General features: G+C 36.2%; 3 protein-coding genes across 9 annotated transcripts; 2 read left to right on the forward strand and 1 right to left on the reverse strand.

The window, feature by feature from the left end:
• The first annotated feature begins 528 nt into the window (after positions 1–528).
• On the forward strand, positions 529–7,490 carry tmed8 (transmembrane p24 trafficking protein 8). Of its 3 annotated transcripts, none has more exons than XR_008963665.1 (7): positions 529–711; positions 782–951; positions 1,340–1,520; positions 1,873–2,030; positions 2,131–2,332; positions 2,401–3,746; positions 4,060–4,106. XR_008963665.1 is itself a non-coding variant. In XM_057343860.1 (7 exons), exons 3-7 carry the CDS (start codon positions 4,189–4,191, stop codon positions 6,247–6,249), a joined length of 810 nt encoding a protein of 269 aa, XP_057199843.1. In that variant the 5' UTR covers positions 2,587–3,746; positions 4,060–4,103; positions 4,187–4,188; the 3' UTR covers positions 6,250–7,490. The 3 variants fall into 3 exon arrangements, 1 of the variants encoding a protein (XP_057199843.1); XR_008963666.1 differs by having other exon boundaries at positions 2,425–3,746; XM_057343860.1 differs by lacking the exons at positions 529–711; positions 782–951; positions 1,340–1,520; positions 1,873–2,030; positions 2,131–2,332 and adding exons at positions 4,187–4,295; positions 4,374–4,473; positions 4,568–4,658; positions 5,561–5,854; positions 6,032–7,490 and having other exon boundaries at positions 2,587–3,746; positions 4,060–4,103.
• Positions 7,491–8,461: 971 nt separating this feature from the next.
• Positions 8,462–12,916, forward strand: zgc:163014 (uncharacterized protein LOC100038766 homolog). Its single transcript, XM_057343930.1, has 13 exons — positions 8,462–8,566; positions 8,646–8,822; positions 9,446–9,551; positions 9,687–9,797; positions 10,011–10,121; positions 10,218–10,395; positions 10,722–10,844; positions 10,977–11,164; positions 11,358–11,554; positions 11,676–11,767; positions 11,877–11,931; positions 12,214–12,311; positions 12,548–12,916. Exons 1-13 carry the CDS (start codon positions 8,505–8,507, stop codon positions 12,781–12,783), a joined length of 1,734 nt encoding a protein of 577 aa, XP_057199913.1. The 5' UTR covers positions 8,462–8,504; the 3' UTR covers positions 12,784–12,916.
• A 95-nt stretch (positions 12,917–13,011) lies between these two features.
• On the reverse strand, positions 13,012–15,766 carry gstz1 (glutathione S-transferase zeta 1). 5 transcript variants are annotated; one of them, XM_057343932.1, is made up of 11 exons: positions 15,671–15,753; positions 15,353–15,398; positions 15,190–15,253; positions 14,806–14,857; positions 14,649–14,716; positions 14,477–14,557; positions 14,264–14,389; positions 13,982–14,057; positions 13,675–13,727; positions 13,532–13,581; positions 13,013–13,459 (listed from the first exon to the last, which is right to left on the reverse strand). In XM_057343932.1, the coding sequence occupies exons 3-11, from the start codon at positions 15,217–15,219 to the stop codon at positions 13,333–13,335; spliced, it is 663 nt and encodes a 220-aa protein (XP_057199915.1). In that variant the 5' UTR covers positions 15,220–15,253; positions 15,353–15,398; positions 15,671–15,753; the 3' UTR covers positions 13,013–13,332. The 5 variants fall into 5 exon arrangements, with proteins under 5 accessions (XP_057199919.1, XP_057199915.1, XP_057199916.1 ...); XM_057343933.1 differs by having other exon boundaries at positions 15,353–15,411; positions 15,671–15,688; XM_057343935.1 differs by lacking the exon at positions 15,353–15,398 and having other exon boundaries at positions 15,671–15,766.
• Between the last annotated feature and the right edge of the window lie 61 nt (positions 15,767–15,827).

Below are 15,827 nucleotides of genomic sequence, written 5' to 3' on the forward strand. Positions count from 1 at the left end.
TTCATGGAGCGCTCAGTAGTTCCAAACAAATCCGTGCTGTCAACCTATTTGAATGGATTTTAGCGGGACAGACAACAGCAACTGTATTTGCATAAGTTTTGCTATATGTTAGCTCATTGCGTACTACGTTTACTACATTTTTAGCAGCATTTTATATTGGGAGTAATATGAATATAAGATCAGTCTTTGCGTTTAATTTTAACGTTTACTTTCAACTGCCAACCCGTTAAAACAAAAATAAAAACATGCAGTTATTTCACCAACTGTAAAGCAAATGCGTTTGGGAGACACTTAAATGGGCTTCAGTGCAATGTTTGGAACTATCGGACGCTCCATGACGCGAGTTACTTTCGCGTTCCAATCTTACTATGGGGGTCTATGTGAGTGTCGTAACTCTCATATTCAACGGCTCTGCTTCAACCTATGTCTAAACTGTCTAGAAAGGGACGTTTGGGACTTTTGTTTTGAAAAAAAAGGTTGCCATAGCAATCAGGAACGTTTACGTACATTATGTTAACTACCGCAAAAATACAGTCGGGATCGGCCGTGTCACACAAACGATACAATGTTGGAAAATTTAAACTCTCTCGGATTTGAGGCTGGACTGACGGAAGATGAGAAATGCGTGTGTCTGCGCAGTCGCTCAGCCGGGTTGACTGTAAGTGGATGTGCGCATGCTGTGTTTGTGTGTCAGCTTTTCAGCTTATTAAGGTAAGAGTAGTTATTGTGGATTTGATATACCTTCGCATTTATTACACTCAATATGTGAATTTTTACACAGAAAAAAACTAACGTTAGTTTCTGAGAATGGCTCCTGCTCTAAAACACACATTTGTGTTGGTATACTGGGTGGAGGAAACATGGGTAAACAGCTGGCAATGGTTTTACTGCGTGTATCCAGCCTCGAACCACATGACATCAACATCTCAACTAAAAGACCCGAGACTTTAGGTTAGTGAATATTATTTTTTCTTGTTTGTATATAACATTTATGTTGTAAAGTCATTATTAAGCAGTTATATTGTACACTTAAGAATATGATTCAGTTAAATCATAATAATAATTCAGTGTTTACAGCATTACTACCACTACTAAATATGCTATGAAATAAATTAAAAAAGTGTGTGGTTGAACTGGTGTAGATCCTGCGGTACACAAATCAGCAGCATCACGCTTACAGCCGTTACCAAGGAAACTTGTGTGCTTGTTCACTCGCCTCTGACCCACTGGCGCCCTCTTGCCATGGCAATCAAAAGCAGTTTACCCCCACTAATTTACATAAAATTCAAATATCACTAAAATGGACTTAACGCTGTCTCTTTTTTATTTTGTGTTTCAGAGGAAATTACAAAGATGGGTGTTGAATGTTACTATGACAACATTAGACTGGCTAAATGGACAGATGTACTCTTCCTCTGTGTGTTGCCCTCTCATATATCACAAGTGTGCACAGACCTTCGCTCCCATCTGCCTTCACGTTGTCTTGTTTACAGTTTCCCCTCTGCTGTGCCATTAAACAGGTAGTAAACCAGACAAGCTAAAGAACTACTTAAGCTTAATTCTTCATGGAGTAGGCTAAGGAGAAGTTTCCGCTTTAGTGGTTTAGCTTATTATTTATATTACATTACATTATATAATTGTTTTTATTCAATCTACACCATAAAATATAAAAACTGTAAAACCTTATTGTTTGCATAATATCCAACCGAAATAATATACTGTATGCACAATATATGTTTTAAAAATTACCATAGATTCTGAGTTGAATAATGACAGTAAATAGTTGACAGTAAATGCCAAGGTGTTTATTATTACTTATCTTGCTTGGGATTTAATTAGGTCTTTACAAAGCACTTTTTATTTTCATTTCAGGCTCGCAGTGCTCCTTGAGCACAGCTTTATTATTAAATCCCGGTATACATTTGTGTCTTGTGGTGATGTCAATAAGACTTGGAACTTTCACAGTGAAGTGACAGCAGCTTTACAAGATAAGGAAGTGCTTGCAGCCTTAGTTCCTCTTTCAATGAGTGGTAAGCAGAAACCAAAATAATGTATCCTTGAAAATATTTTGCTATGTATGTAGCTACCTGTATAAGACTCTTTTGAGTAATCTTGCACTGTTTACTAAAGGTGGCCTCTCCCTGGATCAGAGTTGGGTGTCTGCTGTGCTGTACAGTCTCCTTAACATGTGTACTGCTGAGAAATTGGCCTCCCAAAAGGCTCTTCAGCTACTTAATGAGATGTTTAAGACCAGCATCACAGCATCAAATACATTTACTGTACAAAGCTTTGTTAACTCCTCCTGTGCTTCTGCTCTTATTAACTCTGATGAGTGAGTCCCAAACTTTATTTATACTGCATAATTGCAGAGAATTATGATTTAATAGTTTTGCCATACAGATTATCTTTTCTTTTGTTTTACAGCCCTTTTCCCTGGATCAATCTGGTTGATGCACAGACAAAAATGACTCCATTGTCTGATTTGGTGTCAGGAAATAAAAGCTTGCAAGACTGCATTGCATTTACATTTCACAATTCGTTTTCAAATCTGCTAGGACCAAAAGATGCTTGACCTGGAGACACAGCTTCATATTTTCATGTGTTTATTTTTAATCTGTTTGTCACACAGCCGTTATGTATAAATGGATGTGTTATGTACAGTATAATGTACAATCTAAAATAAGTGTTAATTACACTCAGGGGAAAGATGTGTGTGCCAGCTGTATAAAATCTGTTGAGATGCTTTAGGGCTATGTTTGTGTTTAACCTCTGTGGATTGTTGCTATACCACGTGGTTTTTAAATGTCTCTCATCTAAAAAAAGCCCACATACTATAAACTAGAAAATGCCATATACAGGGCAAGATGAACAGATAAGCAGATCTAAAACAGAACAGAACATGGACAAATATAAATAAACAAATATAAATACAAAATACAAATAAAATATTATTGTGATAGGCCTATTCTGTATAATGTTTACTTTATGAACAGTATAGAAAACCATTTATAGCATAATTGGAGGTTCTTACATTAGCTACATCTCTACCACCTAAACTTGAATACAACATGATATTAAAACGATTTAAAAAATGTGTATTCGCCCCTCATTTTGTAGAATCATTAAATTGTCTTTAGAATCAGAATATATCTTGCCCTGTTTAGCATTGGCAAATAGCAAAGTTTGATTCATTGATAATAGCTGTGAAATAAACTAAAGGCAATGTTCTGGCCCTGCTTCATGGTTCAGAGAAAATACCAAAGCCTCTTTCTCTGGACATTTCTCAATACAGGAAATTTTTTCTAAATCATTCTTATGAAACACAATTTTCTATAAGCCCTTATTGAGAACTATTCAGTTTCTACTGTTTATATTCTTTCATTTATTTAGTGCAAATTAAATTAGTGACAGCATTAAAAGGTAACAGTGTTTGCTTCACATTTTGGATGACAACTTGTTGTTAAAACCGATCAGCATTACTTATTTCTACGCCCTCCCTCAAATTAAATTTAAATGTAAATGCTTTTCAATATACACATAAAACTATTTTTTAAATAAAATCTAACTACTTGAATAACTTTGTGCGTAGAGACTTTTATTATGTAGCCTTATGTGACGCAGGCAGCCATTCAGAAAAGACTTCTCTCTCTGCCGTCACTGTACGAATTTACAAATTAGCGGACTTCCTGGGGTGTCAAACGTTATTTGCAAAACAAAGGTGTTGCATCTTACAGCATCACGCGAAGGTACGTCTTTACATACGATATCATGAATTCATACTGTACGTATTGGTGTAACATATATTTTTGTGTCAATGGGTTTGGTTTTGAATATAAATGCGGTTTTAGCTCGATCTTTTGCCCATCTGCTGAGATTGATGGTCTGGGTTATTTAGTTGACTTGTCGGAACTATTTCATGTGATTCATATACAGTATGAGCTTTAAATGCAATGTGTCGATTGCACACGACACGTAGTTCAACAGTCTTGTTTATCTTTAAAAATGGCAATATTTATCTTACGTTACGAACAATATGGACTGATACATTTCTACTTGCAGATTTTGTTTTTAATGAAGCGAATTCAAAGGTACATGTGAGTCAGGTAAGAGTTTTTACTGTGCTTTGAGCGTGTTTATATTGTGAAGGATAGGATGACAAATATATTACATGTGTTTGGTATCCTAGATATGGAGAAACTAGAGACATCAGAGCTCCAGTCTAGGCTGTCGTCACTGTCTGTGTCTTCTTTTCCTGGTATAACTTCAAAAAACTGTGAAGCAAACTCTTTAGACAGGTAACTAACTGGCTCGTGCATGCTGTGATGTAACGCATCATTTTCTAGGGTTTATTTCTTTCTGTTTTTATTTGAAAGACTTAAAAGCACAGACCTTTCACAGACAGTAATCCAACCGGATAACCAACCCAAAATGGATGATAATAGCAATAACAGAGAATCCCCACAATCTACAGAGGTATATTAAAACTACAGTGGTTTGTGTTTTATTTTATATGATTATAGTCATATAGTCTGTGTACTTTATTGTTGTGTTGTTGTTATGTTAATAGGAGCCCATAGCATCTCTGGGGAAGGCAGGTGGAGGTGGTTCACTTGAGAGCACTGCCAGTGGAGGGACCTCGCACTCTGAGGAGAAAAAAGGTTAGCACACACCTTATTAGAGAGCTGAAGAAAAGCTCTAGAAACCTTGTCATCATCTTTCATCATTGTCCCCAGAGAACGTGGCTATCTATTATGCTAATGTGTCTATATGCTGTTTGTCAGACCCTAAAAGATTCCACCTGTTTCGCTTTCATTGTTTGGTATTGTGTGCCGTTTCAAAACATAATGCAGTGTATACTGTAGGCTTAATTTTGTGGCATGTGTCACAAAAGTTGATTTATGTAATGTGTATTTCCAACCCGAATTTGAATTTATGGGTCATGCTCAAAGTTGCTGTAAAAACAATACGCAAAAGACTATATACACAACCTGTCCCTCCACATCAATGTAATAGGCTAAGGCTGATACTGTTTACAATTTACAATCACTTGCAGTTATGCTACTGACATATATTATTTGCTTGGAAGAATTGAAATCTATTTAATAAACTATTTAATGCTTAGTTTGTAAACAAAAGCTGCTTAGTGCCATGTGCTCCCTTATGAAACAAAAATATATGGGAATATACTGGAAAATATTATGCAATATATTATATAACACGCTTCCATTCAATACATTTCATGTGTATATAAAATGATTGAACATATTGACAGTTAATATATTGAAAAAATATATTTTCTTTGCATACGTGCTACGATTTATCTAAACTTTCATCACAGCTTCTTCGAATTTGGAATTGAGTCTGTTGCCAATGGGAATTTATGCAGCTATATTTCTCTCCAAAAGTGACCAAAGTTTGTTCCTGAAGTGCATTTCCTATGGCAGCACATATTCTGCTGTAGTAATACAGTGTGCTTTAACGTTTTATTTTTAAGACAATCCACGCATGAAATTAAAGATGAATTAAGTTAACAAAATATTAATGATCAATCTTTTGGTAGCTCTTCCACCGTTGAAACCAGCATCCACATGGACAACTCTGTCCCTGAAGGAGCTTAAAGCTAAGATGCGTCAAGAGAAAGACAGCGTGGTGAATGTCTATCGTGGTGACGTTATGACCGTCCACGTGCCTACAGTTCCTGAGGCCAAGCGTGTGTGCTGGGAGTTTGCCACAGATGGCTATGACATCGGTTTTGGGGTCTACTTTGACTGGTCACCGGTCACCAGCCGAGCTATTACTGTCCACATAAGTGAATCCAGCGACGATGAGGATGAAGATGATGAACTGGGAGAAGGTGAGGGAGAACATTTTGTGTTGTTTTATGCTTCTAAAGACTAATTACATACCTCATATTATCAAAATACGTTCTTGTAAACAACAAGTCCTGTAATATGTACAGTATTGTGAATATTATAAGTAGATGCATAAAATCAATACTTTCAGTGGCATAAATATTGTGTATCTCAAACAGGCCCTGTTGTTCCTGGAGATGTAGAGAAGGGCTCTAAGGCAGTTGCCAACTCGAACTTGGGAGAGATCCTGCCTGTTTACCGCCAGGACAGTCATCTGGCAGTGCAGGGTGGCAGCCATGAATTTCCAGGAGATGGCACATACTTACTGAAGTTCGACAACTCCTACTCGCTCTGGAGGAACAAGACTCTGTATTACAGAGTTTACTACAGTGCCTGAGTTATCAAGTGCATATTGAAATGGAAGGTTTAAGTGATGCATATTTTTATCTTATGTATTGAATTCCTTTATATGTTTGATTCCTGTTTTTGTTGATTTGTGGTTTCAGTAAATCCTTTGATCCAGTAAATCCCTATCATAGATCAAAACGTTTGCTTGTGTTCAAGATGCTTATTTAAGTGAATGGGATCATGAGTCTCATGATGTGTGCAATGTGTTTTGTGTGCGCTGAAGGTCGTGCAAATATTTCAAGGGTCCATATATATTTTACTATTGTATCGTCTGACACCACGTCTGTGGCATATCAGGGACTAAAGCAGTAATCAGGGAAAGTTATGTTGGTGGTGATCCAGGTCAAATAGTTTTAAATCGGTTCACACAAATGGGTCAAGTATGAGTAGCAGATGTGGTTGCCACTGTTAAATCAGGTAATTAAAAGTGTACATTTCTTGAATGTGAGTCATATGAGAATTAAGTTGAATGTTTTGTTGATTTATTGATGTGCATTGCCAAAAGATTTACACACTGTACCATATGCACCCTTAATACTGTGATCTATCTAATCAAAATCACAGTGTAGCCACAAAGCCTCCACTAGTAGAGATATATTATTAACCTCATAATGTTTTTACTGCAGTTGGAGACCATGGATGGCTATCGAATCAGTCACCTGGGAGTCATCATGGTCACCGCCTGCTTGTTTATAACTTAAACGGAAACCATTTCCTGCCACAGCTAATTTATTACATGACTGATTCAATATTTACATGTCCCATGCTCCCTTTTAGTATAAAACAGATTGTTTAATATCAAGGTGACTTTCATGGATCAAGATTCAGATGTTCATTAGAATGAATTTCTGTTTTTATCATGTGCGATTTGTCACACAAAGTACAGCCAGCAAAGGTTTTAGTATAGTATTCTATTTTATTTCAGTAAAATGTATCTATTTTATTTATTTCTCCCCATAGTATTACGAATCGAATACCAAATCACACTGCGTAAAATGAGACCTGTACTCTTGGCTCCTGTCTTATACATTTCGTACCTTAAATTATTTGCATGTCCTAAGAGACTGTTGCGTTGTGCTGCTGCATTACCAGTGCGCTATTCTGCCTGTCCTTCTGCGCATCTTTTTGTAGAATATAAATACGATGTGTTTTTTCTTGTTTTCTTTTGCTGTCTCCATTTGTTTTGGTGTTTGTTGTTCACAATAAACACTGCTGATGAATTCAGTTTGAAATTGCTGTCTTGTTACAGCTTTTATTATGTTATTTTCGTTTCAAAAATGAGACCGCACACCGTAAGAAAATCAACTTAAAAACTTAAACTAAAAAGGTGTCTTAAATTTTCAAGTTAAATCACATTAGCTTTATGAGTCATTTGAACTTCAATTATATTGATCTTACTTAAAAGTCGAGTTGTATTTCATATAACTTTATTTTAAAAGTCAGTTCTATATAATTTAAGTTCAATTGATTCATAAGCTAATGTTAACTTAAAAATGTAAGGCAGCTGAAATTGGTTACATTTTTTTACAGTCCTCTTCATTGCGAACATTAAACATAAAACACTTCCTGAGCATTAAAGTCTGTATTTCAGTGGAAGACAACATGCATCATTAGCCCTCAGACTGAGGTCAACCTTAGAGCAGAAGCGGAAGTGCCATTGTTTTGAGTTGTTGTGTTTATATCCTACAGGAGGCGCTGTTAAACAAAAAAACTCATTGAAATCTCGATTTCGGACCATAACATTATTTATTTGAATTAATTATGAATTATTTATTTGGTATGGGGGTGGGGTATTCACCTTTTGATGGCAAGGAATATTACTAAATAATATTATTACAGTCCTAGATTTTAATTAAACGTGTGTAAAATCACGTGTAACCTATGGGTGCAAACAATAATCTCGTGTTCTGATCATAATTTACAAACAGCCTTCCAACCATCATGGATATGTTTTATTTTACATTTAAATTAAATTTGAATGAAATAAATAATAAATATCAAGTTATAAAATAAATAAATAAATATCCAAGAATCGTAACTGTGTATTTCTTTTAACACAATGTTGCTTATTAGTCGAGCTTTTTCCGCCTTACTAAATTTTCTTCTTTTTTTTACATTTGTAAAATGTTAATTGGTTCTGTATGACACAGGAAGGTGATAAACGTAACAGCAGTCAGGCTCGATTGACCACAGTCTGCAGGCCCGAACACACACACGTACACTGGAGAAGTTTGAACCAACAAAATGGGGAAAGTGAACTTTTATGCCATTTGGTCCTTGCGTGAAGCACCTCGGCAATTTATACGGTCTGTAGTCGATCATTTTAAAATATATATGAGTGATTATCTGTTTACTTTATCTGGTTGTTTCCCTCACCCCGTTTAGAAATGTTAACCGCATGATGTACCAGGTTCAGATGCCATTGCCTTTACCCAAACAGCTGATAGTGTTTGGGTTAGGGGAATGGTCATGCTTCTCCAGTGATACTGATATCACTGTGGAGGTTCAGCTGGGTCCTGAGGTCAAATCACAGATCATTGGGACGCTTTTACCGCACTCTAGGTAAGTAAAACTAAGAAGTAGCTGCAAGTTTACTTTTTTTCACTGTTCAAGCAAGTAAACACACATCGCAGCATGTTCTTAAAGGGATAGATAATAAAAAATAATAATCATTACTTACCCTCATGTCGTTGCAAGCCTGTATGACTTTTTTGCACAACAATATTTTGAAGAACATAAACCAAGGGAAAAAGTCATGTGGGGAAAGAGTCATACAGGTTATGAACTATCCCTTTAAGCTTGCTTTGTTTCAAGATCACAATATTTATGCTTGCTTTTAAAAATGTGTTTATTGTAAAATAATTTGAAATGAATTGCATTTAAGACATTAGACCAGTTATACAATGTACATTAGCATTTATTCATGTTGCCTGTTTTTATCCAAATAAATGTATATTATTACATTTACATTACATTTAGTCATTTAGCAGATGCTTTAATCCAAAGCGATTTACAAATGAGGCAAACAATTGCAGTTTGTCAGTTTGCAGTCTTTGTCAAGCATTAAACTATTAAAGAATTGGACCTCATAATCTATTAAATTGGCATAACTTAATGGGACCAGGCAGCTCAAGCTCTGTTTAAAAACATTCAAGGAGTTCAATTGAATTTGAAACACTTTTTAGGTGTCTAATTTGGCATGGAGTTTGGAATCCTGAACTTCTCGCTGAGGCCACACAGAGAGGGAGGAGAGGAGTTTACGCCAAAGTGGTGCTTAGCGTCAGTGGACAGGTATTTATAAGTAATACTCAAGATGAACTCCTAGCTAATTTGCTTTGCCATAACAATGGCTTATGTTTAATGTTTGTTTTCATATTTTGATTTATCAGTTTACTCTACCATATTGCTTAAATGTGTTCTTTGAAGGTGAAAACCAGTTTTATCAGCAGCACTCCACGGGTGACAAGAAAACGGCTAGTGCTGAACCACTCGTCCAATCCATCCAGCACTCTTCTTAGTAGCGGAGAAAGTCATGATGTAAGTTGTGTAGCTTGACTTATTTATTGATTGTAGGAATGTTTCAAATCTATTCTGAAAAAGACAAGCATAGTCAACAGCTAGTAGAAATGTATATTGGTCCAAGCTGATTTCTTAAGATTTCTAGACGTGTGGAAGTAGAGGGCAGTTTAGATGACAAACATATTCTGTAATTGAGTGATTATGTAAAAACGATCTTAAATCTCTATTAAGATTACCCGGAGATCACCTCCTGAGGGAAGCGTCAGCTGTGTGGAGCTGGAAAAAAGCAAAGTGGAGACGCAGGATTACACACTGGCCAATGTTCAGGGTGTGTGGCCAATGGTAAGAAGTCCTCAACAAACTAGTTCTCAGCAAGCACTATTCACTAAATTTTGTTACAGTCCCGAGCTGTAAAACTTCTGTTTCTCTGTTTTGAAGGATAAAACTCCAAGACGCACAGTCATAGGGATAAAGGGGTACATATGGAGCTCTGAAGAACCGGAAAGCCCTCCGGATTCAAGGCGAATTTCAAGCCCTAAAAAGCACAAACTGTGTAAAATGCCTGCAGTCGATTTCGAAGAGACGGCCGTCAAACATATCAAGAGTTGCAGGGCTGGTAAATGTTCATTCTTTTGTTCGATTAAAAATAACTGATGTTTATTTATGCTTCAAATCTTTATGTACCTTGCGATTCACTTTCGTAAATGAATATTTTAGTGGATCAAATTATATCTTTGTATGGATTCATATCAGGGGGAACACAGAAACGTGGAAACCCTGGAAGATTTGTTAGCCAACATTCTGGTTTCAAGTTTGCACTGGCAAACAAAAACATCTAGGAAAAAATCAAATCTGTATTCTTATTGTTTTACCAAATTGCACCAATCCTTGAATATGTAGCTGATTGTAAGATTTCTGCTCTATTTTTATTTCTCATCTCAGATCGTCCGTCGAAACGATGGAGCCACGCAATGTGTTTGAGTGATCCAGACACAGCAATTCTGATTGGTGGAGAGGCTGATGACCAGGCCAGTTGTAAAGACTCTCTATGGAAATTAGAGATTGGTGCGTGAAGTCAATATACTGTATATATTTATATACTCATATTAAATTAAATAAAAATCTACGCATCTAGAAGGTGTCAAAATATAAGTAGTGACAATTTGTATTATGTATTTATGCTATTTAACTGTTCAGATAGTGATTTTTGGTTCCCCATGAATACCTCGACATCTGAGGTCAACCCACCTAGCTCTCGAGGTCACTCGGCAACCTTCGATCCAGAGTCTAAAGTTGTCTATGTGTATGGAGGTTTGAGGGATGGCCAGCGCTACAGTGATATATATGTGCTGGACACCATAACGTGGAAATGGAAGCTTGTTACTGTGAGTAAAACATTGGAATAGTAATTCTATCCTTTTGTTAGTAACCATGTCATCTACTGTATATGCTGTTATGATTGTTGATTGATGTTTCGAGCATTTACAATGATTGTGTAATTGGTCACATGTAGCTTTGATGTAGCAGATGATGTATTTTGTTTTTGTTTATCCTGTATAACTTTTGAATAACGGACAGGCAAAGGGAAATATCCCGTCATTGGCATACCACAGTGCCAATGTTTATAAGAGAGAGCTGTATGTATTTGGAGGGGTGCTGCCCAGCCGATGCTCTGAAGGCAAGGTTTGCAGTAATGCGTTATACATCTTCAACCCTGAACACGGTCTGTGGTATCAACCAATTGTGGAGGGTGACCGTCCTTTGCCCAGGTTTGGGTAAGTGCTTCGTTTCAGGTTGTTGAGCACACTTCAGTTTCTCCGTCTTTGTTTTCCATCTACTGTCACACAATGCAGGAGCTGTGAGTATAGTGAATGATGTTTGTGATGTTTATAATAGGCACACCACCACGCTGCTGTCTGATAAGCTTATTATTTTTGGTGGGAGAAAAACTGCAGCTTACCTTAATGATCTTCACATCCTGGATCTTGGTAATGAACTCAAGTCACATGGATAATCTCATATCCTGACATTTTTTATGTTTGTTGTATTGTTTTTGTATAATCTCTGACAGATTTGCTATTTTTTCATTCTGGAAAGGTTTCATGGAATATAATGCTGTGAAGTATGAGAACATGCCACCATTGGCCCGTGGGTAAGACCAAGTACTTTTTTTTGTACCCCAACATCAAGACAAATGTCTTTTTGTAATTAAAGGGCTATGTTAACACAAAATAAAAATAAATTATTCACCTTTTTGTCCTTCAACACCTCTACAGTAATTTCATGAATATAATTTTAATTACAAAATTATTTCATTTCATAATAAAAATAGGCAGACTTGTTCCACTCTGTTATATATGTATCTGCAATATACAATACAGTATGTGCAAAGGTAAAGACTAAAGAGTTTTTTTTATTTCTGTATGGTGAGCAGGTTTCACGCTGCTCTGCCCGTGTCTGACAACAGGGTGCTGATCAGCGGAGGCTGCAGTGCTATAGGGGTCTTACAGGACCTCCATCTCTTTAATACAGGTTAGTCATTCTTTTCCTATTTAACTAAAAATGCAACCTTGCTTAATTGCTTTTAAAATATCTAATATTAAAGATGGTTTAAAGGCATGTGAAATAGTTTGACAAGCGTACTTCCACTGATGTGTTTTGTAAGCTTGTCATTTTAAGTTTTTTTTTTTCATATTGAGAGGTAACAAACATGGCCATAAATCCACACATATGATTTAATGGAGTCTTGTTTTGGTGCATTTTTCCAGACACCAACTCGTGGACATCAGTGGTTTCCCCGTGGCTGTGCTCTAAGCCTCGTGCAGGTCATAGTCTCAATAGCCTGGGTTGTACAAAGCCTTTACCTTCAGACCAGAAGAATGCAAGGAACCATCGTCATATCAGCCCGTCTCAGCAGTGCACCATTCTAGTGTTTGGAGGATCAGATTGTTCTGGAACAATTTACAATGACACTTTCAAATGCACGGTTGAACTCCCTATTTAGGATCCGAGACTAACAGGACTTTTTTACTTGGAACTTAAAATGGTGTGATATTAAACTCGGCAACATAATAGAAAAACTGGAATGCCAGAAGCACTTCACTTTTTTAATCTTTTTTTTTAAGGTTGCATTGTTGCAGTTTTAGCATGAACAGCTGTTTTACAGCTACTGTTTTTTATAATAATTACCGTAAATGCCAAGAAAACTGGAGTCACTTTTCAGATTCAAATTTGTATTTATTAGTACATTTTGCAATTCAGAGACTGGATGTATTTTTGTGCAATAAATGTTTTTTCACTGATATTGCACATACTTTACACGTTTTCACGTTTGTATTTTTGTCCACTTTGTATGTTTTGTCAAACGTGCACAAGTTCCTTAAAGTCACCGAGGGTGTACAGCTTATCTCTTGGTCTCATGTTCATAGGTCTCTGAAATCTTGCGAAAAGCTATTACAATCTTTTCACCAAAACAATAAATGCAGTCATTTGAACTGAACTGTCTTTGTAAATGAAGAGTCTCAATTACTTTTTTATTTTAGTCTTTACAAAGTTATCGTCGCATGTCATCAGGAGTGTCTGGCTGACATGATGGATGACTCACTTTAAAGGCTTCAATTTCCATTAAGGTCTGGTTTAACCTCCTGATAGTAGGGAAAGGGCTCATGTCCACCTTGAACCTTGAAGGAAATTAAAAATAATTTGGGTTTTTTCAAAATGATGGTGTATGTTGAAGAAAGAACGTATTTTACCTTTCAGCATTGTAGACTTGGGGCACAAGGCAAATATCTGCCATGGATATCTAGAAGTGTAAATGGCAGAAATGTGATTATTTGAGACACATTAATGTTAAATGTGTGATTCTCATGTGATTAGGAGAAGACATCACCATTACCTCATTTCCTACACAGTATGTTCCAGCTGTCTGCTTCAGGATTGGCTCTAGTGCTTCAAATCACACACACAATATTGAATTGAATTTGTAATGTAATTTTTTGGTGAACTATCGCTTTAACAGCAAACTCCCATTAATTTTTGAACTGTGTAAATGAGTCTCCTTACATAGCCTAATGGGGTATTTCCTTACTATCTTAAATATATTAAGTATACTTGAATACTATATTTTATACTTTCAATCATTGTTTATAAAAAGTAAATTTGATTTAAGAGCACTGAAAAGAACAGGGTGTAATAAAACTTACCTTCAAATCCTCTATTGATAAAATGTTGGGCCCACTGCATCTTTTCTCCACCAATTTTTTGAAGCACATACAGATTCTAAATAATAACACATCGTTGGAAAAACGGTTATTAAAGTCTTTCATGTATTCTACTCTTAAAACAAATAGTATGTAAACGGCATGCGTTATGCAATAAACATTTTAAAGAGTAGTTTGCTGTATTATCACTTGAACTCATCACATTGCATGCCATTCATAATGTAGCTTATAAAAATTGTTAATTTAAATTTTAAGTCGACTTACTTGGAGGGGCTGAATCCCAGAGGTGATGATGTCACAGATAATTCGGACCTGAGCACGCTGCTTTGGGTCTGCAGGTAGGAGGTGGGGCCCTGCCCGAGTTTCCTCAATGTACTGGATAATAGCCAACTGGGCAAAGTAATATAAAATCAGGTCAATGTAGAGTAAAATACACGTTCTGTGTACTAAAAAGCAGAAGAATGTATATATTCTTACCGACTGAGATAAAGTGATGCCATCAATGGTGACTGCAGGCACTTGCTGCATTGGATTTAATGCTTTAAATTGATCTGTGAGCTTTTGAGTAAGAGAAGACATTGTAAGTCAGTGTCAAAATGTTTACAGTATAATTATATCTTTATGAGATGAAAACATTCTGCAGCATTACCTGTTGCCCACCATCCTTGATAAGATTTACTGGTGCTTGCTCATACTCAATGCCTTTCAATGCAAAGGCTAAAAGTATTCAAAACTACATTAAACACTGATAAATGACCTGCATATGAATGAATACCGGATTGCTGATTTGATTTGTGGAGACTCACCTATCCGGACTCTCCAAGAGCAAGAACTTCTGAAGTACCCATGAAGAACAGGCTAGAACACAAAAATATGACAATCAAAAAAAGTTTTAAACACAAAACATTCACTTAAGATGAACAACAAGATGTTTTAACCTTGGTTTGGGTCGCCATGGTATTCTGCTTCTAAAACTATTGAATCTATTCATGAAAAAATACGCTACTTCTACAACCAATAAGATTTGACCACCAAGATCCTCCTCCTGGTTGTTATAGTTTCCCATGACTAAGCAGCTTTGGTGGACTTTGAAAAATGTCGGGATACTGATGTCATATTGACGGTTCTAAAATCTGGGCATTTAAATGGATCTGTCATCTGCAAACGTTAGACGGGATTTATGTATTTACCTTAATAAAACGTGCAGATGATGCACTCATTGTAGAACTACTGGAACTGTTTGTGGGTCCTCGTCTTGAAAAAAGAAAAAAAATTGGTTTCAGATGCGCTTACCAACTAACTAACGTTACACAGATGTGATGCTTGTTTTACGAAGGAATCATTCTTACGAACCGATGCTTTGAGATGATTCAGTCGAACTGATTCGCAAAGCCCTCAACTACAAAGGATGACTTTGTAAAACATTTGTATTAAATTAAATATATATTTAACGCATACGTAACTAACATTTATTAACCTACTAAAGATTATTTGAAAAATATTTTTAATGTCGAAAAGATCATAAACATGAGACGCATCGGTTTTGGCAAATGATCGTCCAAATGAAACAATTCGTTTAAGTGATTCAGATTGCTCATCTTTGCTGTTACTTAGTTAGATCAAAACATTGCATTTACTTGGTATTATTATCAGAAAACAGAAAGACTTAACCGTGCATATGTAATTGAAGAAACTGGCACTTGATTATGATAACACTTGTCGTGTTACATGACTTCCATCCTACACAGAACGCACCCTCATTCTGATATGTTACCTAATTGATTGACAGGTTCAAAGGCCTATAACTTGTTTGAAAACTAGCTTCAGC

This window comes from Triplophysa rosa, linkage group LG10 (assembly GCF_024868665.1).
Source record: "Triplophysa rosa linkage group LG10, Trosa_1v2, whole genome shotgun sequence".
Classification (NCBI taxonomy): Eukaryota; Metazoa; Chordata; class Actinopteri; order Cypriniformes; family Nemacheilidae; genus Triplophysa; species Triplophysa rosa.

Bases quoted from the DNA above. Each gene is read 5' to 3' on its own strand.
- gstz1 (XM_057343935.1), bottom strand. From the start codon at position 15,219: ATGAGTGCATCATCTGCACGTTTTATTAAG. The intron at 14,717-14,805 runs GTGAGTCTCCAC...GAATACTTTTAG, and splicing joins CTCTTGGAGAGTCCGGATAG to CCTTTGCATTGAAAGGCATT. The intron at 13,582-13,674 runs GTAATGGTGATG...TTACACTTCTAG, and splicing joins CATACTGTGTAGGAAATGAG to ATATCCATGGCAGATATTTG.
- zgc:163014 (XM_057343930.1), top strand. From the start codon at position 8,505: ATGGGGAAAGTGAACTTTTATGCCATTTGGTCCTTGCGTGAAGCACCT. The intron at 10,396-10,721 runs GTAAATGTTCAT...TTCTCATCTCAG, and splicing joins TATCAAGAGTTGCAGGGCTG to ATCGTCCGTCGAAACGATGG. The intron at 11,768-11,876 runs GTAATGAACTCA...CATTCTGGAAAG, and splicing joins TCTTCACATCCTGGATCTTG to GTTTCATGGAATATAATGCT.
- tmed8 (XM_057343860.1), top strand. From the start codon at position 4,189: ATGGAGAAACTAGAGACATCAGAGCTCCAGTCTAGGCTGTCGTCACTG. The intron at 4,659-5,560 runs GTTAGCACACAC...ATCTTTTGGTAG, and splicing joins GCACTCTGAGGAGAAAAAAG to CTCTTCCACCGTTGAAACCA. The intron at 5,855-6,031 runs GTGAGGGAGAAC...TATCTCAAACAG, and splicing joins AGATGATGAACTGGGAGAAG to GCCCTGTTGTTCCTGGAGAT.